The following is a 25467-nucleotide window of genomic DNA, read 5'->3' on the forward strand; positions in this document are numbered from 1 at the left end:
GGGGAGTGTCTGCACTAAATCGCATGCTACCTTGGGCTTGGTCGCTGGTTGTTTTCCATACCCACATCCTCTCCTGGAGTTGGGGCTCTCACTGAGGTGTTCAGCCCCAGCCAGAGCTGCCCCATTCAGGTTGGAGGGTCCCTGGTCCCTCCTTTTAGGACCAGCATGGCCTCGGACTGTCCTTTCTGGAGGCTCCCCTCAGGTGTAGAGCTGGATGACTACTGCTGTCCTTGTTCCTGTGTGGATATCTCAGCCAGGCTCTGTGCCTCCTGTGGGTACTGGCCTCAGATGCTGCCCTCTTGGCAGTGCTCCTTACCATCTGATGCATGCCTGTGCTCTGGAGGAGCCGAGGGTATCTCAGCCACCCCAACACTGACTCCTGCTTAGTTCAAAGTCCCCTTTCCCTTACATCACTGCCCCTCCCCTCCCCCTCAAGGAAGTCTACTTCTGAGCAGCCTCTGAGAGGGACACGGGCTTCTGTCCTGCTGAACATCCTTCAGGGAGGAAGCCTGGGGCTGCAGTGGGCAGTGGCTGGGATGTTTAGTGGAGTCCCAGAGTCCCAGGTGACAGCCGGCACCCCACTGTGGAGGTTCATGGTCCTCACCCTGCCTTCCTGCTGGTGCGACCCTCTGAGTTTATCTGCAGACCAAACCTGACCTTCCTGAAAGTTGGGGTTGGACGCTCTTGCTTAGTGCTCTGTGGTCACCGCCCAGTGGCCCAGCCACTGAGGCCACTAGCCAGAAAGCACACCCCCTTGCCCTGGCCCTTCTTTGTGCTGGAGAGACCCGCCTCCCCCCGTCTTTGCCCCTGTAGAGTTGCTGTTTGGGGTTTCACTGCCACTGAGCTCCTCAGGACCTTGATCCCATCTGGCCACCTTACACGTCCCTGTTACCTGTGGGGAGCCATGGTCTACCCTTGGGTATCAGGGCTGCTCTGCTCAGCTCAGTGAGCCACTGCCCATTAGCCTGGGCATACCTGCTCTCCTGGACTTGGGGCCAGCTCCATCGCTCATTACCTTGGTAACTTCAGGCAGGGACGGGGCTTCCCAGAGCCTCAGCCTTCTCGCATGTGAAGTGGGGACAGCCCAGCCTGCTCATGTTCTCTGAGCACAGTGGGGAAGCTCCAGGTTACCTGGGTGCTAGACTGGCGCCGACTGTGAAGCAGGACTTGAGGGAGATGTTTCGGGATCCAAGTGGGAGTGCACCAGTGTGGTCAGGTGACACAGGAGTGGACATGCCACGGGCCTCCGTAACTGGTGGAGTCCCAGGAACGCTTTTGAGCTGCCAGGAGGCTTTAGTGGTCTGACTAGGCATTAGGATGGGAGGGAGATAAAGAGGAGGTCTTTTCCCAGGTCCAGGAGGTGGCAGGAAGGACCGGGGTGCCTGGAGACTATTGAAAATCGGGTGGCTCGGGGTGGGGGAGTTGGCACTAGATGGGAGCGTTGAACCCAGATCCTGGCATCTGGGCCAAGATTGAAGCTCTGCAAAGATGTATATACATCTTTTGACAGCCATCCTTTGAACTGAATCATTGTAATGGTTGTTGCGGAAAATGTATTCCCTAACAATGAGATTTAGGTTTTTCTTTGGGAGACTTCTTGATTTTCAGAACCCCTCATGGGAATTCCCAAGAGCAGCTAGGGCTGAGATCACGGATGTGGCTGCTGTGTACCATGTGTTTGCCCTCCCTGCCTCCCGGGAGCCTGTCCTGCCCCCCCAACCCCCATTCTGTCCTGCGGCCACCCTGTCACCGTCCTGCTGGGCCTGCCCCAGTCGTCTCTTCCTGAGATAGATGGCCTGACTGCAGAGGCCTGCATGGGGCCAGAGCAAAGCTCAACCAGGAGTCAGAAGCCCCAGATGCTCTGGCACAGCCTGGCCTCTTTCCATCTGTGTGGACTTGGGGAAGCTGTGGTTTCCTCCTCCATGGAGGGGAGACATTAGACCCTGCCCATCTATCTGTCCCGGGGGTGGGCAGCAGGGGTTAGCATCTCAGGTGGGGCCTGAGACTATTACGGCCTTCTTTCTGTGAGTCACCGCTCCCTGCTGCCCCTGGCCGGGCCCCTCCCCTTGTGGCTACTCCAAGAGGAAGGGCTCCAGGTGGACCCCTGCCAGGCCTGCCTGCTTGGTGACAGACATTCAGTGAGTGTCCAGACAGAGGCCCTGACCTTTCCCTTTGTGTTCTTGTGGGGCTGCTGCCAAATGATTTCAGGGTCCCTTTCCCAGGTGCTGGGAAACTAACCAGTGAGCAGGGAGAGGCTGTTTTCACAGCCAGCGTCCTCACCTCCCACCCTGGCACCCTTTGCTTCCTTCTGAGGGACAGGGTGGGTGGTGTCTGGAAGCTGTGGGGGCCCTGCATCTTCCTCAGGGGCGAGGGCTGAGGCACGGCCGTGTGGACAGTACCTGGGAGCAGGGAGGCTGCAGTGAGGGGCCTGGGCCCGGCAGGCGACCAGTGGTTTCACCTCAGAGACCCACAGCAAAGTTATTTTTGACTCCGGTTTCATGTCTTTCTGCTTTTTAAAAATACCAAGCCATGAAATTCCTGTTCAACTGTGTTTTTTCATGGCAGCCGTGCTCAAGACTGTGATGTCAGACATTCAGGTTCCCGTGAGTCATGGGGGCCGCTGGGCTCCAGGACTGGAACCCGAGCCGTGGGAAGCAGGCGGAGGCAGGCCACCCAGCCCTGCTGGTTAGAAGGTCCAGGTTGTTGTGACTCTGATGACCTAACTCAACAAGGAGAAGGATTTTGGCCTGTTTGCTTTGGGGAATTGGATACAGTGACACGTTTCTTTGAGCCCCCCTGCCTGCCATGGTCCCTGCAATTTCCTTTCTGATGGGGTGCTCAGGTGAGGTGTCTAGTTCTACCCTGGTGGGAAGGTGTGGGACTCCTGGGCCCACCTGCCGTGGACTGAGCTGCCTGACCACTCTGAGGGGCTCTCAGTCCCTCTTTCCTGGACAGACCAGCTGTTGTTTGTGGAAACAGACTGCAGATTTTAGAGCAGTTTCTCCATTTCTCTGGGGGCGTGTCCTCCCAGGTGTGTCAGATGGAATTTGTTGGGAAGGTGTACAGTGCAAGTGCCCAGTGACCCCTGTTTGTGTGTGCATGTTCCCCCCAACCCCATCCCCCATGGCACAGGCACACACAGGTAGGGCCACGGGGATGGCTGTTGCTGGTTTCCGCAAGAGCAGGCCCTCCCTCAGCTGCATGTCTCCACCTTGCCTCGACTGTGTACAATCCCGAGTGGGTTTACCAGCCTCTTCATGGATATTTAAGGGCTGCCCTTGGGCCACAGTTGAGTTCAGGACAGCGAGGGCTCCTGCCTCTCTGGGTTGGGAGACAAGAGACTTGTTTTTCCTGTTGAGAGGCTACTTCCTGGGGACAAGGGACTGAAGATACTCTGGTCTATTGGACACTTTGGGTCCCCCTCCAGACGGTTGCAGAGCAGCTGGCCCTGGCCCTCCCCCAGCCCTGTTGCTCGTTCTGGCAGTTTGTCCACAGGCTTCTCTGGCTTTGCAAATGCAGAGGCCTGGGGAGTACCGAGTCAGGGCTGGCACTGCCGTGAGTGGGGCTGGATGGCAGCTCTGTGTTCTATCCCATCTGTGGTTGTGGCAGAAGCACCCCCTCCCCAAAGAAGCTGCAGATGGAATGCTCCCGCCCACCACATGGGCTCGGGAAGGCTGTGGTTACCTCTGGGCCTGGGAGTGTTCACGGTCGTATGAGATTTCTCCTGGGAGGCCCAAAGCAGGCTTGGAGCTGCGGTGGGGTGGGGGTGGGGGGGGTGTGCAGCAGCTAAAGCACTAGTCTTGAGCAGGGACCTTTCATGCTCCCTGGCTCTGGATAGTTCTCAGAGGATGGAGGAAGGGGGCCCAGGCGATTTGCTCTGGGGACCCAAGGGCCCTCCCTAGAAGGGTCAAGCACAGGTCATGAGAAGGGGCCCATGAGTCTTGTGGTTGTGACAGGCAGCCCCAAATGGGCCGACGCAGCTCTGAGATTAACCAAGCCCTAGCTGACCGCTTGGCCCCTTGGTGCCCTCCTGAATGAAGCACCACAGGAGCTGGGAGGGGTTGCTGTCGGGCCTGCCATTTGTCTCTGCCTCTCAGCAGAGGGCCCTGTGGGCCTGGACTGTTGGTACAGACCCTCATTCTCCCCATGGTAGCCATGGCGGGGTGGAGGAGAAAAAGCAGAAAGGAGCTTTCAACTGAGCAGAGCATGGCATTTGGGGGAAATGGTTCTGTGCCCCCTATTCTGAACAGGACTTAGCTGGTGGCTTTAGAAAACTGGCCAAGATGAGAGGCTGGGTCCCCAGCATGGGCAGTGGGCACTCAGCAGGGCAGGGGGAGCCTGTGAGTCCTGCATCCCTGTGGTGGGCCTGTTGGATGAGGGCCACAGCCTGACCTGCCAGGCTGTACTGAGGTTTCAGACCTTTAGCAAGCCATCGAGCAATCTCTCTGACTTGTGACAGTTGTGTTTTATTGGGTCTTGGCTACTTGACTATTGTATGTGGACTGCTAAAAATCTGCATATCTGAAGAAATGGGATACTGAAGGTGGCCAAGGTTCATGCCGTGTTTGGACTCTCCCTGGAGCCAGAGCACAACAGAGCCTGTGCCTGTGTGGTGACTGGGATCCTGCCCCTTGGGGTCGTGTCCCTCCCCGACCCTAGGCTTCCCAAGTGGCCTCTTCATGGCTGGCAGAGGCCAGGGTTGGCGGGGAGTGTATGGCTCAGGTCTTCCTCCTGGTGGGGGTTGCACCTCATGGTCCCGGGAGCATCCAGTTTTATGGATGGTGGTGAGTGGACCTGCTTTTTACAGCCTCTTCTTCGGGGGTAAGCAGTAATATGGAAAAGCCTATGTTTATTTAAAAGGAATTGTTATAAGGTCACAAGGAAGGTAAATTAGCCAAGATTCTCTAATCCCATAGCTAATCCACCAATAGAAAATAGTGTTCCATGTACTTCCTGAAGAGAACTAGTCCTCATTAGAGGTGGGGGTGGGGGATGCAGAAACGCCAGAGAAATCCTATATCCCTGAGATAATGTGAAGCAGAAATGTGGACTGGAGGGCTCAAGGGACAAAAGCTCATTTTGTGATGTTGGCAGCAGGCTGCGGGATGATGAGGATTGGTTAAAAAGACAGTTGCTGAGACCAGGCAGCTTGGGGGGAATGTCTTTAGAAGCTTGTTTTTCTGTGCATCAGCTGTGTGTGATCTGGACGAGTTAACCTATCAGACAGACATCAGCATGAGCGGGAATCTCCATTCCTTCCCCTTTAAAGTTCAGGCCTTGAAGCTTTCAGTCCCATCAGGTCGGGCGTGGGGGCGGGGGAGGGGGAGGAACTGGGCTGCTTCCTGGATTTCTGTCCTGCTTTGCACACCCTCACTTCCTGCTGAGGTCAGGAGGCTTCCTCCCTCCCCAGGCCAGCTGGCAGCAACCCTTCGGGCTCCAGCCTGTCTGCCCTCCTCTCCCTCCTCCACCACTCCCTCAAGCCTCCCCAGATCCAAACCAAGCTGGGGGAATGTCCCTCACCAGCCAGGCAGGGTCATCCTCAGGTGCCCCGGGATCTGGACCTGCCTTCTCTGCATCCTCACAGCACTCAGGGTCTGGTGTGTGTCCATCCAGCAGTCAGTGTGCACCTCCTATGACGTGCCTGGGAGCAGGAATAGACAGAAACTCTGTGCCTGTGAGGCTGGCACTCTGATGGCCATCAGCTGGCTGCTTGTGAGCGGGCATTCACACCTCTGACTCGAAGGCCCCTGGCCCACAGACCTTCAGGCGCCAGTCTCAGGCTGGGGCTGAGACGCAGACCTTTGGTGGTGGGAAGAGCTGGGCCCAGACCAGCAACCCTTCCCGAGGGAGATGGGCTAGCCCCTTCCACCCCAGCTCACCTCTGACATGTGGCGGCTGGCTGTCCAGGGTACCATTGAGTCAGGGCCCCGCATGTGTACACACGCACGTGTACCACCCCGAGAGCCGGAACTGGAGCTGCCAGGAGACGAGGCTGAGCCAGGCAGGCACTGGGCCCAGCAGCCCTGTGTTGTTTTGATAGCTCACAACACCCCACAGCAAAGAGATTCCCCTTTTATTGCATCTGTTTTACATCTTTAGAATCTGAGTGAAGTCAAAAGCATGCTACAGGAGAGATTAATTCCACATTTTTCCATCTTTGCAGTGAAACCCAAGGAAAGTTAGACATTGTGTGCAGCACAGTTGAGTCGGAGTTGCTGAGCCAATGGCTGCCCCTGAATGTTGCCCACAGCCTGACATGAGTGCCCCAGTGGCATGGCTGGGTGACTGTGCCCTCTCCCTGAGACTCAGGGTACATGGGACCCTCCCTTCCCCCCAGTAATCTGGTTCCTGTGTTGAGGGAAGGGGGCTGGGGTGACCCAGCCCCTCTAGGGAGACTGCCTGGAGGAGCCAGAATCGACCACAAGCCTGGAAGTGATTAAAAGGAACTTTCCGTCACAGGAGAACTTTAAGAAGCAGCCAGACCACCACGTGCCCTGATGGCTCAGACCCTGCGAGGCCTGTGGCCACAGGCCATCTTTGGGGCCTCATTTGGGCCCCTCCCCCACTAGCCCAGAGCTCAGCCAGGACCCCTGTGAGCCAGGGGGTGCCATGTTCCCTCGGTGAACCCCTGCCCAGAGCAAGTGCCATGTAATGTTAGCTATGATAAAGTGTTACGATGGCTCTACAAGATAAGGACTCTGAAGTCCAGGTCAGATAACTTGCCAGGACTACTCAGCAAGGTAGTGGTAAAGTTCAGGTTTGAACACAGGCTGTACAGCCTCAGTGCCTGTGCTCTCACTACCCAGGACAAAGCGGGAGGCCGGCATTTCTAAGGCCCACAGCCGTGTCAGCACCATGACATGCTGAGAGAGGAGGAGGGCAGGGACCGGTGCTGGGGTGGGGACGCGGAGCACTTCTTAGGGGTGCAGGGCTGGAGTGGGGCTTTGAGCAGGCAGGGTGGGGCAGAGAGAGCAGTGGTGATGGGCAACACAGGCCTTGAGTGCCAGGCCCAGGAGCCTGGCCTTTTGTCCTATGCTGTTGAACAGAAAAGGAATATAGCAGAAGTGGTGTGGAGGGCAGGAGGGTGGGGTGTTTCCGGGAAGCCAGGGCAAAAGGATGAGGACTGAGGAGTCATCCAGTCCTTCATCCATCCGTGAAGGGTCCTCCATCCACGCGGGGGGCCCACAGCACTGATTGCATGATGGGAGTCCTGGGGTCAGGCAAGGAGGCTCTTTGGGCAGAGTCCTGGCAACACTGCCGCGCACAGCCCCACACGGCCACAGAGGGGGCACCCTGTGGCAGCCCTTCCCGCGGCCTCCCCTGTCCGCTCAGCGCTCTGCGTGCTCCCTGTTGCCCCTGCCCTCCCCTCCCTCTCCCGGGTGTCGCCTCGGCCCTGCACGTTTCCCTTCTCTCAGCCTGGCCACCTTCCCACACTGCAGCACATGTGTGCTTATGTGGCCCTCCTACCCCCAGCCCTCTCAGCTTTCTTCCCTTCCAGACTGTGAGACCCCCCCATCTCCTGGTTTCCCATGAGACTGCCTTCCCAAGGCAGTTTGAGCTCCCCTCACCATGAGGCAGTGCACTGGAGGGGACACGTGGCTGAATGTCAGCTCTCTTCTTCTGTCATCTGTGTGGGCTCAGCCACGGTGTCCACCTCTGAACCACCTGTCTCCCCTGCTCCAGGGAGACACAGGAGGGCCTTTCAACCATAGACACCAATACTACTCTCCACGGGGGGCCCCGAGCACCCTGGGGCTCTGCTCACAGCAGAGCATGGACGGGGAAGCACCGTGGCTGCAGGTTGAGGGCTGCGGGAAGAAGGGCTGTTCCCGAGCTGGATGGCAGCGGGGAGGATGGTGGGGAGGCCTGGAGTGAGTCACCTGCGCACGGGCAACTTTGTAAGGAACTCGCCCGATAGCTGAGGAAAATGTAGAGCGAACAGCTGGCTGATCGTCCTCATTCTTTCCCCTCCTTCAAGGTGGTGTTCACTGTCCGTCGTGGCAGCTTTGCCAGCAGCCCGCCCAGATAGGGCTGGTACGGCAGCCCCTCAGTGCCTGGAGCCCCTAGGAGCCAGCGTCTCGGTTACGCCTGGGATGGGCCCTGCTGAGCGTGCGAGTGCATGATGATGTCAGGAGGGCTCGTAGTGTCCTGAGGCCCCTCTGGGCTTTGCAGAAGTTAGGGTTCTAGTAGTTTTCCTGCTGCATTTGCACACGGGGAGTGTGCAAGAGGTCGTCATTCAAGATGGTGGCCGTGGTGGCTCTGGACAGAGCGGCAGCTGCTGGAAGGGACCTGGCTTGGAGGGTGCAGCTAGGTCTGTGTTCTGAAGTGCCAGTTTATTCGGTCCTGCTTCACTGCCTGTTGTGAAACTAAGACAGCCATGATTAGTTCCCGAGTTGAGCCTCTTCCTCTTCTCCCAGGGTCCCCTCTGGATCCAGCACTTGGACAATTGGCCACAGGAGCACCATTCTCCCTGGCTGGACCTGCTCGAATTTGAGTCTGGTGAGGCAGTGCCGGGGAGTGGAGGCTCCCTGACTCCTGTCCCTTTTTGGCTGAGGGCCCTGGGGTCCCTCCTCCACTTCCTTGTGGCCACTGCTCTTTTTTCCCTGTTTGGTGACTCCAAACCAACCACTCTGGCCTCCTGGCAGTGCCAAGAGAGTGCTGTGTTCCCTGCCTTGGGACCTTTGCCCCTGCTGCACCTGAAGCTTGGCCTGTCTTGTGCTGTCTCCTCACAGAGGTCTTGGGGCCTCCTGTCTGGGTTGGCACTCTCCTTCCCATGGGGGCTGGACTCCATGTGGAGCTCAGTCCCTGTGGGCCAGGTCAACACATTTCTTGCGTTCTCCCTAAATACAAAGTAAAAAGAGAGATGGGAAAAGAGGCTTAAAAAGGAGCCAGAAATAAGAGATGGGGGAAAGAGCTGAGGGAAAGTACAGGACAAGCTCACCTGAGAGGAAACCAGGCCAAGGAGGAAAAGGAGGTTGGCAGGGCTAAGGCCGCGCCATGCGGGTGTGGGGGCCTGGGGAGTGGGCAGTCTATGGGACAGGCAGGGGGAGTGTGTGTGCCTGAAAGGACTGCGCTGCTCCATGAGGCTGTGGGTAACTTGAACCTGTCCTGCTGTGTTCCACGGCTTCCCAAGGTGGAGGATTATTCTCCCAGGGAGCACTGATTCTCGCCTCCCCCGTATGATGCCCGCCAAATTCTTCCCTGGACCAGAGCAGAGCCTCTGGGAGTACGGCTGCCCAGCCCCTCATGGGCAGAGGCCCCACATACCTGCTTTGACTTCTCCCAGCGTCGCAGATGTCCGAGGCCCCGTGGCAGGAGTGAGGATGGAGGCTCCCCTTGGCCACCTCGGAGGCCAGAAGAGATACACACACCAGGTTCTGTCCCTGCAGTTTGTGTCCTAAGAGGGTGCAGACGCCTGGTGACTCAATGCCAGCAGAGAAAAGGCATCTGAGGCAGGAAGGTTTGGAACTGTGACGCTGTCAAAATGTCCCCCGTGTTGCGTTCCCTCCTGCTTGGAGTTCAGGGCCCCAGGTGCCAGACTTAGTACCGAGGAGTGGCATTTTGGTGCAGCTCCTTCGGGCGTCACTATAATTCATAAGGGACTAAAAATAAAAGCCTGTCTCTTTAAAAATTGGTTATTTTTACACCACACTCAGAAGACTTTCAGGGTGTTTCATAAAGCATCACAGTTCACTGTTGAACTGTGAGCGAGAGAAGCATCTCGCCTGTCAGTGTTGCCCTCATAGGAGACAGGTCACAATGTCTTCTCCCCCCTCAGCAGGAAAATCAGGCTTCAAAAGATTCAGCCTTGCTGAGTCTCTCCCAGGGGGTTTTCCTCAGAGGGTTCTGACCGTCATGCCGGGAACCCCACCCACTGGCCCCGGCTGGCCTCTCCCGTGCTCTTGGGTTTGGCCCCCAGGGCCTCCAGCAGCCTGCTTCCTGTGGGGCCCCTGGGCGGGGTGGTCCTTCAGTTGGCACCCACTGAGGGGCCAGGCTGCTTTCCAGGGGTTGGCAGTGGCATCGCTGACATGGTCCTGCACCGGCTTCTGCTCTCCAGTACCACGGGCTGTGGTTCAGGACCCTCTTCCTCTCCTGTCTCCCGCCAGCCCCTCTACCCCCATTAATGAGGATCATCTCAGAAATGCAGAATAACCCTGCTGCTGGCCCAGGCTTCTTCCACTACTGCCCTGTGCCTGCCTGGCCCTTTCGGAGGGGCCTCAGCCTGTGCCCGTTCTCACCCTGTGTTCTCGTCTCTCTCTCCCCATCTGACTCACCACCAGGCGGTGGTGGGTCATACCTCATGGCTCTGAGTCTGTCCATGTTCGCCCTTAGCCCACCCACTACCACCTCGAGACCAACCCACCACCATCCCCTCTCACTCTCGCCTCCTTCATACCTAATCACAGGCACTCCCAGACCATCACCATGGAGCAGCCGGAGGGGCCTCACCCAGCCTCAAGCCCCCAGCCCCTTCCTGCTGCTCTGAGGCTGAAACTGGGGCTGCCGGGTATGGCCTGCAGGGCCGACCCCATCTCCTGCCTCCTCCCAGGCCCCTCTCCTGCCTCTTGCCTTCCCTTCCACCTCAGGGCCTTCCTGCCCCTCTCTCCTGGTGAGCTCCCCCTCGGTCTTAGCTTACTCACTTCCTAGGGCCACCTCCCCTGGTTCTGACCAGGCAGCACCCCGCAATCTCCCAGCACACACTGCAGTCCCAACAGCTGCTTAGCACTGGCCTCCAACTCTCTGCACATCCTGTGGGGCCAACTGATCCTGTGCTCTGCGCCACTGTCACCCTGAACCTGGCAGGGGCCAGCACAGGGTGATGCCCCAGAGGATCTGAGTGAGTGAAGAAAGTGTCTCCAGCAAACTTTTTCTTAACAGTCAATATTCTAGGCTCAGTGGGCCATAGAGTTTGTCACAACTACTCACCCTGCCCTTGGAGCAGCCATGGACGAATGTAAGCACGTGGGCATGGCAATAAAACCTTTTTTATAAAAACAGGCCGCAGACTGAGTGTGCCAGCCCTTGGTGTAGAGAAACAACAGAATTCATTCAACAGCAAACAGGAGTGTTTCTAAGGGAACGCTTTTCCTTAAGAGAAGGGCTGTGGCTTCCTGGAAATTGTTGGTAATAGCAGAAGAAGGTGTTTCTGAAACAAGCCCCCAGGTGATTCTCTGACAGGTGTGACTTTGAAAGTGAAACTTCTGGTTCCCCTATGGCTGTGACCCTGGGAGGCAGACGGTGTTGGGCAAAGAGTGATAGTGTCCAGGCATGGAGTCCGAGTTCTGCTTCCTATTGCTCTGATTCAGGGAGGAAGGTGCTTCATTTAAAGTGGAACCCAAAAAAATAAATAAAGTGGAACCCAGTCTTGTGAGGGGTGGGGTGCCAGTGGCGACCTGGGCAAGTCCCACAGCTTGGTTGGGGTCTGACTGCTTGTCTTGTAGGGAGAGCACCCCAGTGAGAGATAGCATCTAAAATAAGGGTGTTAGGGTTGCTTGTCATTGCATACATATTAAAAGGTTTTTGTCGATATATCCCTATATTATTGCCTCTTCATCAGAGAAGGCAATGGCACCCCACTCCAGTACACTTGCCTGGAAAATCCCATGGACAGAGGAGCCTGGTGGGCTGCAGTGCATGGGGTCGTGAAGAGTCAGACACGACTGAGTGACTTCACTTTCACTTTTCACTTTCATTGGAGGAGGAAATGGCAACCCACTCCAGTGTTCTTGCCTGGAGAATCCCAGGAATGGGGGAGCCTGGTGGGCTGCCGTCTGTGGGGTAGCATAGAGTCGGACACGACTGAAGCGACTTAGCAGCAGCAGCAGCATTGCCTTTTCATAGCTCAAAATTGTGACTGTCTTGATAATTCCAAACCTAAATGTTTGGCTAGATAAGAGACTGCTTCGTGGGCATGGGAGGTGTTTGAGGCCTGGGAACCGCCTCAGAGAGTGGCCAGATGATGTGAGGACACTGCTGGGTGACCATCGGGGGTGTCCCTTCCAGCTGCTTTTGCTCATTTAATCCAGAGCCACCAGACCAAGTGGCCTGGACAGAAGGTGGCTGCCATTGGGTGAGAAGAGAGATCCATGGCTATGTCCTCAGGTAGCTTGAGCTTGGGCACAGGGCGGGGGACAATCAAGACTGCTGGGGCCCAGGGCCAGTAGTCCTCAGGCACTGCCACAGTGAGCCAGGGGAAGAGGAGTAGGCCAGGCCTGTCCTTACACATGGGTGGGGACAAAGCAAACGTGCGCAGCTCATGGCACGTTAGCCCTCACTCTGAAGCCAGGCCACCAGGGTTCACACTCCAGGTTTGTCATTTGTATGCTGTGTGACTTTCAGCAGGTTAATATCACTGTGCCTTGGTTTCCTCTTTGGAAAAAAATGGGATGATAAATGCTCCCGCCCTGAGGGGTCATACTGGAGTGCTTGGAACATTGTGAGCGCTCCATGTCAGCTGCCAAGCACAGCCCTTGGAGCTGTATGTGTCAGGAATTAAGATGGGGCTTCCCTGGTGGCTCAGTGGTAAAGAATCTGCCTGCCAATGCAGGGAAATACGTGTTCAATCCCTGGTCCAGGAAGATCCCACATGCAGCCAAGCAGCTGAGCCCATGTGCCTGCAAGCCATAGAGCCTATTTCTGCAACAGGAGAAGCCACTGCAGTGAGACACTAACGCACAGCAACTAGAGAGTAGCCCGCACAGCAACAAAGAGCAAGCTCAGCAAAGAGAGTCAGGACTCCCCCACCCCCACCCCAGGCGCAGTCCTGGGTCTTCCCTCAGGTCTGGGCTTTGGGGGCCTCGTGTCTGGATGGCACAGGGCCAAGGAGAGTGTATGAAGCTGCCTGGTTTCTCCAAGGTCAACAGACAGGAGGGCCCTCTCTGTGGAAGAATTTGGACCCCAGAGTCCCGGCTGATGACTGTCTTTTTTTTTTTTTTTAATATTCATTTATTTGTGTATTAATTTGGCTGTTAGTTACTGCATGCAGGATCTTTTCGTTATGGCATGCTAACTCTTAGTTGCAGCATGTGGGATCTAATCCCTGACCAGGGATCAAACCAGGCCCCCTGCACTGGGAGCGCAGTCTTAGCCATTGAATCACCAATTCAATGATGGCTGTCTTTCCCAGACACTTTGCCCAGACCAGTCTGCCCAGGAGCCAGAACCCTTGACTCCTTTGGCCCCTTCTCCAGTTTTCCTTGGCCCTCCTTAAAATTAAGTTGCTAATCCTGTGGCACCACGTCCGGCTAGGCCATTTCCTTCTTTGGGACCTGCCACAACACCCGACTTCCATCCCCTTGGGGACTTTGTGAGAGGTTGGGACCAGATCATTCACCCTTGAATAAAAGGAAAGTGAGGTGACTGGTCTGGGAGCATGGACTCCGAGGGACTGCAGAGGTGTTTGTCTTTCCAGTGCTTCTCCTCACCTTCCAGGGCAGGTTGGCCTTGTCTCCAGGCCCAGGGAGTATGGGCACCAGGTGGCAGGAGGAAAGGTCCCAGGGCTGGACCAGGGCATGAGGTGGGGTAAGCCGCGAGCAGCCTGCTTGGCGTGGCCCCAGGCGCGCAGGGCTGAAGGCAGGGCTCTGCCCTGGATGCCGAGGCAGCACGTGTTCATGGAGGCAAGCTGAGCCCACAGGTAAAGGTCACAGTGCAAACATGGCACAGGACATGGCCCAGAATCTTATCTATCCCTGTGAGGGATACTGCTGCCTCCTCACAGGGACCCCAGCAGCCGGAGAGCACACTGGAGGCCTAGCCGCTCCCTGCAGGTGGCCTGCCTGGCCTCTTGACTGCGTGTACTGCCAGCCCTGCGCATGTCTGACCTCTGCTACTTGGCTGCCCCATCGGAGCCTTTCCACCACTGGGGAAGCCCTCTCTCTGGTGGAAGGAAGGTGCGTCAGCAAATCAGAAATCAGGGCTTCCGGGCTTCATGTTATCAGAAGGGATAACCGTTTCCCATGAAAATGAGGTCCCATGCTCTAGTGGGATAGGATTATTAAGACAGATTTGTGAAGCAGAGACTGTTCTAATGTACAGAATTCCAAAGCTGTGCTTCTCTCACAGGCCCATTCCTCCAGCTCAGAAGGGGTTTGGTGGGAATCCTCCATGACTGGGAAGAGCCTGGTGGACTTGATCAGCGCCTGGTGGCTGTCAGCCAGCATCTTGGCAGATTAGGCTGGGCACACCAGGAATGGGGGTGGAGACCAAACAGATGATGTGGCTCTTCCAGAACCTTGCCTGGGGGAAGGGGAGAAGCTGCAGAGTTGAGAGGGGTAGGCTTTTTTTTTTTCAGCCCATTTGTCTATAACATGGTATGAAACACCCCCTCAGGTGTTTATAGCTCCCAAAGGAAGGACCTCCCAACACCTTCCATTTGTGGCTTGAGGTGAAACAGATAATGCTTTTTTGTTCAAAGAAGTTTAACATCATCGAATTTAATGACCGTATTTCTACTGAGCTTGAGTAACCCCCGCCCGCCATGGAACACTCTACTTAGCCCCATGAAATGCGTGGCACCCCTGGTATTGACATTGGCCCAAAACCCACTGCCTCCACATTTGGAAATTCAGTCCCTATGGAAAAAAAATTTCTTTTAAGTATGTGTGTTTTGGGGGGCAGTGCTGGCCAAAAGAGGACAAGCTGGCTGGCTCCCCCACTGGGGCCTGGAGTCCAGGACCATCGGAAAAAGTCTGGATGAGGAATGATTCTGGAGCTTGGCTCAGTGTGGGTTTTGCAGCAGCCAGTGGAAACTTCCAGGAATGCTGCTCTGGGCCAGCCGGGGGCTATTTCCGCTGCCACTTTTACGAGCCGCAGACCCCCTCCATGGCTGGCCGGCCAGTAGAGAGGAATGTGATCGTCTCTTTCAGCTCAGCTCTGCCTCTTCAGGGTGCCAGTTCGTATTCCACAGGCAGCAGATTTTCAGGCTCTGTCCTGTGCCCCGGGGCTCAGAGCCCCTGCAGCCCAGCCAGCTTGTTTAGAGGGGGCCAGCCGCCAGGAGGAGCAGCCTCCATGAGGCTGATATCCGTGTGGGATGCTGCGAGAATTTATAGCAGCCTTAAGGGGAAACTCCCTCCCCAAATGTTTCAGTGTTTTATTAAATATGTGAGAGGAAAGTTTCCTTTCTACTGGACCAAGGCCCAGAGCCTCTATGGAGCCCCAGGGAAGGTGGCAAAACCTCTTGGGAAAGCCCACAAATGGGTAAAGTTAAGAGAAAGTCTTGTTTCTTAATCTGAGCCCTTTCTAATGCCTGTAGGCTACACGGCAAGGAACCAAGCCTGCTTCATTTCCAGTGGACTCGCCCAGGGCCTGTGTGGGCCTGGACACTCCTGCCCCTCTCCAACGCTCTGTCCAAAGGCAAAGGAGGGGGCAGGTTTTGCAGCCTTGTCTGGAGGCCAGGTCGGCAGACCAGCCATCATGCCGGGTGTGCAGGAGAGGCCAGAGAGTCAGTCTCTGCCCCCCAGAGGCCAACATGACGAGCATCGTCACCGTGGCCAGCGTGTGCCAGGCTGACACGTACTGGGCACCATGCTGTCACCTCACAGTCTCCAGGACTGCTGTGAGCTTGCCATTATCATTCCTATCATAGCGGAGAAAATGGACTCAGGAACACTGCTCAGAAACAGCGGTCCCCAGTGGACTCGGACGGGCTGTGGCCCTCCTGGGCTCAGGGCTCTCACCTCCAAGCCTGGGAAGTCCCTCCAGCTGTGAAGATAAAAGGCCTGGGCGGGACCCCGGTGGAGGCCCTTCGTTTGTGGGTGCAGTGTCCTCATCTTCAGAATGGAGATGGTTGATGGTCTCTGGTTGGCTGGTCTCTGAAAGGACAGAGCCCAGCCCAGATGAGCAAGTGCTGCTGCTCTATAACTCAGTCTAAATGTCAGACCACGAGGCCTGCTGTCCCTCACTGTGCCCTTCTGCTGCCCACAAACAGCACAGAACCACCTTCCCCAACCAGCAGGAGAAGGCATGGAGACCCAGGGACAGGGCACCAAGCAGGAGCCTGGGTGGGAAAAGATGGCATTTGTTCCGGGGCAGCTGAGCAGGCCTGGCTGAGGGCAGCCCAGGGGCCCCTCCATCCTGAGCCTGACCATTTATTTTGCAGACAGTCTCCATCTTGGAGCAGCGGCTGACACTGACAGAAGACAAGCTGAAGCAGTGTCTGGAGAACCAGCAGCTAATCATGCAGAGAACAACACCGTGATCAGGGGAACGAGAATCAAGAGCTTGGTCGATTTGGGGGGTGGCAGGTCGGGGATTTGTACTGGACACTTGGGTAAATAAATAAGATTCAGCCCTGGGAACCATATCCCCCAGAGCCCCAGGGGTTGTGCGCCTATGCCCTCCACCCAACTGTCTGCACCCAGAGACTCCACCTGCTGATGGGAGGCCCCCATAGGCCAGGCCCACGTATGCACAGATGATATACCTAGTTTACTGTGAAGGAGCCACTTCACATTAATGTTTGTTACCTTGGAGTCTTAAGGAGCCCTAAGATGGAGCTCTCCTCTGGAGGCGAGAGCTCCATGCCACCCTGCTTTTCACTCATCCCTTACTGACCTTCCTGCCACGTGCCTGGCTTTGTCCTCTATCCCAGAGTAGAGGTGGACCACTTGTTGGATGAGCCAATAGTTTCCTTTAAATCTGACAAAAGGCCCAAAGCGGGCCCGTCTGTCCGATTTATCCAGGAACAAGCCCTCTGGAGGGGATGGTGGCTTCGCAGGGGCCTTGATTTCTGTCCCACGTTTACTGGGGCCTGGTGGCTTCTTCCTCTGCATCCACGAGGGCAAAGGAACCTGAACATTAAAATGAACTTGATGGACTCGTCACTGGAATGGCTTGTTCTGAGTGAGACCTAATCAGTGCCTCCATCCCCAGCGTCCATAAGGGAGAACAAAATGACATCTGGGAGGGCCCCGCCAGCATCACCTCCAGAGCCCTGCACACCTTGCTTGCCGCTGTTCGGGGTCTTTAGGAGCAAGGACAGCCAGAGTTCCCTCTGGCTGGCGCAGCCAGCTGCTTCAGCTGGACCTGGAGGCTTCAGGCACCTGCTTGTCCCCTTGCTCACGAGGGTTCCATGGGCTGCTTCCCTGCATCTGTGCAGGAAAGCTAGGCAAGTGTTCGCCATATGTCTGGGTGTCATCCATATCTCTGCATTCAGCCTCTTGGGGCCCAGCCAGCCAGGGAGGTATTTACCCTCCAACATACCTGCCCTGCCCAGGGGCCTAGAGGAGCGGGCGGTGTTAGAGTCCCAGGAATTGTCAGTACCAGGCGGCTAGTGAAGTTCCCAGCCTATGCAGGTTCCACGTGGGAGCAGAGGCTGAATGCCTCAGAGCTGAGGCTGACAAGAGGCAGCCTGTGTTGAGTCCTGGTGAACGACGAGCCTGGGGGAGCTGCTCTGCCACCTGGGTGGGGAGAGAGCTTCAGTCTGGAGTCAGGCCTCAGGCTCTGCCTTTGGTTGAGCTGTGTAGCCCCAACATGGTGATGTAGCCTCTGAGCCTCAGGGTCTTGTGTCAGGTAGCAGTGGTGGCCACCCTACCAGGTAGGCACTCAACAGAGGCCCGTGGCTCCCTGGCCCACCTGTCCCTCTAGGAGGATGGAGCTTGCTAGATGGGCAAGAGGCTGACGACTCAGGACGGTTCAGAGCCCCCCAGAAGCTGCTGCAGTTCTCCACATGGCCCTGCTAGCATGTAGAAGAGCCCAGAAGTCTTGCTGGTCTAAACTGTCAGGTAAGCTCCTCAGCTGCCTCGGGAGGTCATGGCTCCCAGTCTCTGAAGGCTTTTTTTTTTTTTTTAAGGAGATATGGTTTATCTATCTATTTAATATTTATTTGGCTGTGCCCGGTCTTAGTTGCGGCATGTGGGATCTTCCGATGCGGTATTCAAACTTTCAGTTGCATCACGTGGGGATCTAGTTTCCCAACTAGGGGTCGAACTGGGCCTCTTACACTGGGAGCATGGAGTCTTGGCCACTGGGGAGGTTGCCCTGGAGGCCTTTAGGGAAAGTCCGAGTGGCCCCAAGTCAGCTTGCTCAGAGGGGACACAGCTTGTGGGGCCAGGCTTGTCTGTCCCTCCCAGGCTGGCTGCCCTGCCTCTGATGAGACATGGGCGGCCTTGTTGTGGTCAATTGAGCTGGAGCTCCCAGGTGTTGGGGCTGTGGCGATTTGAGCAGCCAGTCCAGGCGAGGTCCTCTCCAGAGACCCAGGGTGGCCCTTGCTAGAGACAGCAGGACAGGAGCCGGGTCTCCAAGGCATTGTGTCCAGCTCTGCTCGCATACCAGGCAGGGTTGCCACCCATCACGCCTTCTGTTTATACCAGGATCGAGTTTTTAATTTTTCTCTGAAATCTCCCTTCCTCAGTGAGAAAAAAATGGGTTTGAGAGTCTGCTAAGGACTTGGGAAATGGCCTGGGAGGCTGTAGTGTGGTATTTTCCCAACAACCATTATCAGATGTAAACAGTCTAGAGAGGGTTGCTTACCCCCCAACCCCCAACAGCACACAGCTTGTCTGGTGGCACAGTATCGGCGTGACCTGGGCTTCCCCAGAAGGAGGGGGACAGAGCTGTGCCCATGGGCCATCTGGGAGGGCTTTGCACGAGGGGTTGGACCAGGGCCGCCTGAGGGGTTTCCTGCCACACTCGCCTGCCTTGATGGAGTCACCGGCCAGGCCAGGCACAGGGGAGAAGGATGGTTCTTGGAGAGCTGTCTTTGTCTTTGAAACATCACAGAGACCTGCCGCCTCCAAGCCTGGGGGTCAGTGTGAGTGACCAGGCTGAGGCAGAGTGCGGGGCTCAACCAGGCAGTGCTGGCTGGGCTGGGGGCTGACAGGTCTGGCTATGGGGGTTCTCACAAGCGGTTGGCGGCGGGGAACGTGAGGTGACTTGGCCTGGTTGGGGGCCCCGTGACGGCCTTTCTTGTGACCTCCCCAAATGATACTCCCTGCTAGCCCACCCCAGCAGCTCCCCTGTGGCTGGGGCTCTTAGCAGTCCCCCAGCCATGCCGCCAAGCTCAGAAGCAGCCCTCTAGAAATGTAAATGCCTCAGCTTAGCTGTCATCTCTCCTAATTTTGGATTTTGGTAACTGAGATTCCAGAAAACCAAACTGCAGCGGGGGGCGGGGTTTGGCTAGGAAGATGTTTTTAGGCCAGGGGGCTTTTGTTAGGAAGTACGTCTTCATGGCAGATCCCAACCCCATATCCCCATCCCTTCATGCTCTAATTTTCCTACCATGCGGAATAAAAGAAGTATCTCTGACTTAAGTTGCAGCCCCTTACCTATCCTTTGCCAGATTCCGGGAATGGATCTGTACTTCCTGCCAGAGAAAGAGAGAGGCAGGTCAGGTAGGCTCCAAACCAAGCCAGAAAGCAGCAGCAGAGTCCAGCCCCTGCCTGTGGCAAGCCCACCACCTTTCACTCCTGAGGCACCACTCCCAGGAGCCCAGACAGGCTAAGTGTCGATGGGTCCCCGCAGACCTGTGTCCCTCCAGAGACTTGAGGGGCATGAGCCAGCCTGTCCTGGAGACTCTGCCATCCTCACATCCACCAGCAACCTTGTCCCTGGTCTCCTGATCTCCACAGGGGTGTGCTGCTTGAGAGCAGGCAGGCAAGGGCGCCTGACCCACCGCCAGTCGGCTCTGCCCCTGCTAGCTCCGTGACCTTAGGTTCAGTAACCTTGTAGAGACGGTTTGTGAGCTAGTTCCTAATGCTTCTGGCACAAAAGGTGCCCAGAGCGAGTGTGCTCAGTGTATGGCTGGAGAGAGACTTCTGGCGGCTTGGGCCCCTTTCCCAGAACTTGGCCTGTGTCCAGGAGGACACAGTCTGATGGTCCCAGAGTTGTGTTGGCTCTGAAGTTCTCCGTGGCCAGAGTTCTGGTCTCTTGACCCCATGACCGCTGCCATGGGCATCCCCAGTGGTGGTGAGGGAGCTGGGCTGGCAGACAGCCTCCCCCCGCCCCCACCCGAGAAGGCAGGCCCTCCAAGGCCGCCACTAGGGCCAGCGCAGGCTTGGGGTGGGCGTTTGTGATTATTGCCGGGAATCCCGGAAACCCAGCCCGCTGAGCAGGCGCTAGGGTGGTGAGTCACACTGTCCCGGCTCCTTGTCATTAATCTCGTCTTCCTAAATGATCCGCTCAAGATGAGCCCCTGATGGCTCCAGCCTTCATGGGTGTGTGGTCATTTCAGGGGCACAGACATCAGCCCCAGAGTTTTCTCTAAGCATCCCCTCCACCCTGCCCTGTTCCAGGCTGCCAAGGAGGGAACCACGTTGCCAAGGCAGCAGTGGCAGACTGAAGGCCCGAGCTCACTTCCTGTGAGCGTCACCACCCTGACACCAGGCCTTGTCCCGTTGTTGGGTGGGCTCCAGCCCACCCCAGCTGTCACCCTAGCACCCTGGGCTCCCTCTCAGTCACTCTGGGGAAGTCTCTCTAGAGGCCCAGCACATGGGGCCCTCACATCCAGGTTCGAGGATGAGACTGGAGCCAGGCCAGACAGCCTGGGGTGAAGCCATTAGGAAGCTTTCTGTGCCAGCCCCTCCTCCGGCTGGGAGCTGCTGTGTGGAAACACTCTCCCAGGAACCTATTTATAGGGCAAGGCTGAGCATGGTTTCACTTCAGGTGAGGCCACCTTGAACCCCCTCTGCCTGGGCTTGCTGCTGTGACAGGAACCTTGACCCCTGCCCCCAAGTCTCTCCTACCACCCATGAGAAACCTGTGCACCGCTAGATGAGGGCCCTGGACAGGAGCGGAAGTCCTATCCTGCAGCTTCCGTTTCTCAGTCCAAAGCTGCTCTTGCAGGCACGAATTCTTGCTTCTGAAAGTGGGACCTTGACTCTCTCTCGGGTGCTCAGTGGGCAGAGGCCTGGCCTGTAGGAGCCAGTGGGGTCGTGGTGTCACTCAGCCGCGCACACTGACGTCAGCTCCTGGCCTCTGGCCTCAGCTCTGGAGTGGAGACCGACTGCGGAGCCGTGGCTATCCCCAGGCACCTGGGGCCCACGTTCACCCAGTCCATCTTGTTCTCTTGGTCTCGGGCCTGGCCGAGGGCACCAGTGCCCTGCAGATGCTCTGCTCATCTAGCCTCTCCTCCAGACCTCTGCCCTGCCCCTGCCTTTGCCCAGCTAGGCTCCGCCCAGTGACGCGCCTTGACCTGGCAGGTCTCTGGAACCAGCCAGCTCCCCCAGAAGCTCCTATGATGCCCCACCCACCTCTGCTCTGACCCTTCAAACTGACCCCAGCCAGAGTCACCCAAGGACATACCCTCACGCCCAAGGTGGGGCTGGGAGCACTGATTGTGTTCAGCAGGGCCAGCACCCACCCCGACTCTCAGCTCAGCCCCCACAATTGTTCTCCGTGACAGCTGCTCCTGGATTGGCTCTCCTAGAAGCCTCTGGGACTTGGAGCAGGAGAAGCAACGTAATTAGTCTTCCCGGACCCTCCAGGCAGCAGCTCACATGTGCCTGTTAACTAGAAACACAAAGTACTTCCTGTTGCAGAGGCCTGGGCTGGCCCGAGTTGGGGCTGCTGAGTGGGGCTTCTTGGCCCCAACTGTGAAGTTAGCCTTTGCTCCCAGGGTGGCCTTGGTCCCGAGGTTGGGTCCAGTTTGCCCTCAGTTGGGGTGTGCTTAGGAATAGGGCTGTTTGTGAGGTTCCCACAAGGATGCCCATGCCCTTTGAAACATATCCCAAAGTCTCCTTTTTTTTCCAGTTCTAATATTTTCTTAATGAAGTATAGTTGATTTATAATATTAATTTCTGCTGTATAGCAAAGTGATTCAGTTATATATATTCTTTTTTTCCATTGTGGTTTATGAAGGGATAGTGAATATAATTCTGTGTGCTACAGTAAGACCTTGTTGTGTATCCATTCTATATATAAAAGCTTATATCTGCTAGCCCCAGCCTCCCACTCCAGTTCTCCCCAGCCCCTTTCCCCTTGGCAGCCACCGCTTGCTTCTGTATGTCCGTGGTTCTGTTTGATAGATGGGTTCATTTGTGTCGCGTTGTAGATTCCACACACAAGTGACATCAGGTGGTATTTGTCTTTCTCTGACTTACTCACACAGTATGATGATCTCTAGTTGCGTCCAGTTGCTGCACACAGCATCCTTTCGTTTTTTCTCCAGTGCTTATTTACTTGGCTGCACCGCGTTTTCCTGTGGCATGCAGGGTCTTCTGGTTGCAGCATGCAGGATCTGGTTCTCCAACCAGGGATCGAACCCAGCCAGGCCCCCTGCATTGGGAACACAGGGTGTCAGCTGTTGGACCACCAAGGAAGTCCCTCGTTCTTTTCTATGGCGGAGTAGTAGCCCCGTGTGTGTGCACCACGTCTCTGCCCATGCATCTGCTGATGAACATTTAGGCTGTTTCCACGTCCTGGCTATTGTAAACAGTGCTGCTGTGAACACAGGTGGTGGTGGGGTTTGTTCAGTTGCTGAGTCATGTCCAACTCTGCGCAACCCCATGGACTGTAGCCGCCAGGCCCCTCTGTCCATGGAATTCTCCAGGCAAGAATACTGGAGTAGGTTGCCATTTCCTTCTCCAGGGGATCTTCCCGACCCAGGGATCAAACCTGCATTTCCTGCACTGCAGGTGGATTCTGTACCACTGAGCCACCAGGGAAGCCCAAACATAGGTTTGCATGTATCTTTTTGAATTACCAGTTTTTTCTGGATATAGGCCCAGAGAGGGATTGCTGGATCATATGGTAATTCTTAGTTTTCTGAGGAACCTTCATACTGTTCCATAATGGCTACGCATTCCCACCAACAGTGTAGGCGGATTTCCTTGTCTCCACACTCTCTCCAGCATTTACTGTTCTTAGACTTTTTGATGATGGCCATTCTGACTGCTGTGAGGTGATATCTCATTGTGGTTTTGATTTGCGTTTCTCTAATAATCAGCGATATTGAACATCTTTTCATGTGTCTGTTGGCCATCTATATTTCTTCCCAGGGTCTTCTGTTGGGTTAACTGCCTCTGGTTTAGGGGAATCTCAGCTCTGGCGGCCCCTCTTGAGGGGCCAGGGCTTAGTCTGAGGCAGGTTAGGTGAGAGTCTGCCCAGCACTTGGAGCAGGCGCCCCTGAGCAGCCAGACCTGCTGCGATGAGGCTTGCTCCTTTCCTGCCTGGCCTGCTTCTGCCATTGGCCCACTCCATCTGTTCTCAGCATAGCAGCCAGAGTCAGCCAAGCCCTAAGATTAAAAAATAATAAATAATAAAAATAAAACTTGTAAGCTAGCTCATGCCAGCCCTGCTGAACCCCTTCCAGCAGTTCCCCAGCCTCCTTTAAGTACAGGCCACAATGCTCACCGCAGCCAGGAGGCCCTACTCAAGCTTGCCTGTTGCCCGACCCTCATCTCCTACCCCCTCCAGCCACCCCTCAGGCTGCTCCAGGCACACCAGCCTCCTTAGTGTTCCTCGGACACACCAGGAACATTCCAGCCCCAGGGCTTTTGCACCTGCTCTTCTGCCAGGCATGCTTTGACTCTCTGCCTTGCTCTGCCCATCTACAACATGGGTAAGAACAGTAGAGGCCTGTAGGGGTGCTGGAAAGATATGCTGAGACTATTCACACAAGGCTGTAAGAACAGGCTTTGTCCCAGCAGGGCTCCAGTGTGTGGCCTGGGGAGGTGGCTGTAAGTGGGAGCTAAAGGTCAGGGCCCCCATTATCCACTCCTGTGGGCTAGCTAGCTGGCTACAAGACCTGCTGCAGGCCTGGCCCTGGTTGCTGCTGCTGCTGCTAAGTCACTTCAGTCGTGTCCGACTCTGTGTGACCCCATAGATGGCAGCCCACCAGGCTCCCCCGTCCCTGGGATTCTCCAGGCAAGAACACTGGAGTAGGTTGCCATGTCCTTCTCCAATGCACGAAAGTGAAAAGTGAAAGTGAAGTTGCTCAGTCGTGTCCAACTCCTAGGGACCCCATGGACTGCAGCCTACCAGGCTCCTCCATCCATCGGATTTTCCAGGCAAGAGTACTGGAGTGGGGTGCCACTGCCTTGTCCCCGGCCCTGGTTGGCCCACTGGAAACCTGGGGTTCAACCAGTGCTCCTGGGAGGGAGACCCACTGTACCCCGTGAGGCCCTCCAGTCTGCTCCCTAACCGCCATGGGTCTATCTCATTAGACACCCCACTCCACATGCCAACATGGATCCTACAGAGCCTTTTCCTATGAGGCTTCTAGCCACCAGGCCAATCTGAGTGCCCAGGCATGGCTCCCACTGGACAGGGAGGGCAGGAGGAGCAGCCAACCCACATGCCAGATCTCCTTGCCCACCCCTGAACCTAGAGGACAGAGCTGACAGGTCAGTGGCCTCGATGCACCCAGGGCTCTCCAGTGGCGTCAGGGTAGCTGAGCTGGATCTGAATGAGCATCTTGCTGCTGGCTGGCTGTAGAGAGGCCTCCTCACGCCCCCATGGGCCCTGCCACCTACCTGGTTCTGTCCTGCTTTTAATGGCTCAGAACCCCAGTCCAGAGGGTCAGGGATTTGGGGCTTTTTCTGCCTGAAGGAGAGAAGTGGGCCCTCTAAGGGGTCTCCCCTGCCGCTGCCACCCTTCCCCACTCCACCCCTGCAGCCTGCTGGCCTGGGCCCTCCTGCGGGGCTGGGAGCCTGGCAGTCACCTTGTGCGGGGAGGGCAGCAGGACTTGTGAGGATAGTCTTCCCTCCTCTGGCCTCCACTCTCCCTCCCTGTCCTCCTCCTCCAAACACATGGTTCCAATCCCCTCTCAGGCCCCTCTCCCCCTCCTCAGCCCCTTCCCATTTCCTCTCAGAGGCCCTCACTTGCATGTGGAACTCATTAGAAGCCCCTCAGGGCTGGTAACACAACTCTTGGGGAGGGGGCCTTGTCCACAGCCCCCATGCTGAGAGGAGCAGCCTCCCTGTGCAGCCTTGAGCTGGAAACCACAGGAGCTGCACTGGTTGGGGGAAGTGTGGCCAGGCATCCGGCTCAGCTCTGTCCAGCACCCATTTAATCATCCTGGCCTCCCCAGGAGCCGGGATGACTTCCGGTCCCACTGCGGCATTGGACCTGCTGGTGAAAAGCAGGCCTCAGAGCACCTGGGGCAGATCACAGGGAGAACGTAGGGTTTTGAGCAGCTCTTGATGACCCTCAGCCTCTCATCTGAAGACAGAAAGGGAAGTGCAGGGAAGAGAACGTGGTTTGAGCAGCCGCTGGGCAACATAAAGCCATTTTCTCTTCTGAAGGACAGGCTGAGGGCAGTGCCGTGGGCTGGGAGTGAAGGTTACACAAAAAAACGGATGCTGTGGTCCCTGGAGTCTGGCAAATGCCAGATTCGGCCAAAATTAAGCCTGCTGTGTCCCTGCAGGACTTCTCAGAGCCTTTAACACACCCTGATGCTCTGCAGCCAGGGCCAGAGTTCAGAGTGTTTCTCAGACATCTGACCGCTTGAACCTCTTTCTCCAAGTACGCTTGTTGAGACTAGCATTCTGTGACTCCCGCTTTGGACAGCTCTATAGGCAGAGCCCTGAGGAG

The 25467-nt window shown here is 56.4% G+C and overlaps 1 protein-coding gene and 1 long non-coding RNA gene across 4 annotated transcripts in view; one reads left to right on the forward strand and one right to left on the reverse strand.

The window, feature by feature from the left end:
- Positions 1-16820, forward strand: part of POC1A (POC1 centriolar protein A) — a 100633-nt gene extending 83813 nt beyond the window's left edge. For all 3 annotated transcript variants that reach the window (XM_019984992.2, XM_019984987.2, XM_070776590.1), the window contains one exon: positions 16097-16820. In XM_019984992.2, coding sequence (XP_019840551.2) covers positions 16097-16195 — 99 coding nt within the window. In that variant the 3' untranslated portion in view covers positions 16196-16820. The remainder of the gene's footprint in view (positions 1-16096) is intronic.
- Positions 7487-24035, reverse strand: LOC109576384 (uncharacterized). The gene is made up of 5 exons (XR_002183373.2): positions 22039-24035; positions 19263-19300; positions 15675-15809; positions 9268-9397; positions 7487-8366 (listed from the first exon to the last, which is right to left on the reverse strand). It is a non-coding gene; the product is annotated as an uncharacterized lncRNA (long non-coding RNA).
- Between the last annotated feature and the right edge of the window lie 1432 nt (positions 24036-25467).

This window comes from Bos indicus, chromosome 22, assembly GCF_029378745.1.
Source record: "Bos indicus isolate NIAB-ARS_2022 breed Sahiwal x Tharparkar chromosome 22, NIAB-ARS_B.indTharparkar_mat_pri_1.0, whole genome shotgun sequence".
Lineage (NCBI taxonomy): Eukaryota > Metazoa > Chordata > Mammalia > Artiodactyla > Bovidae > Bos > Bos indicus.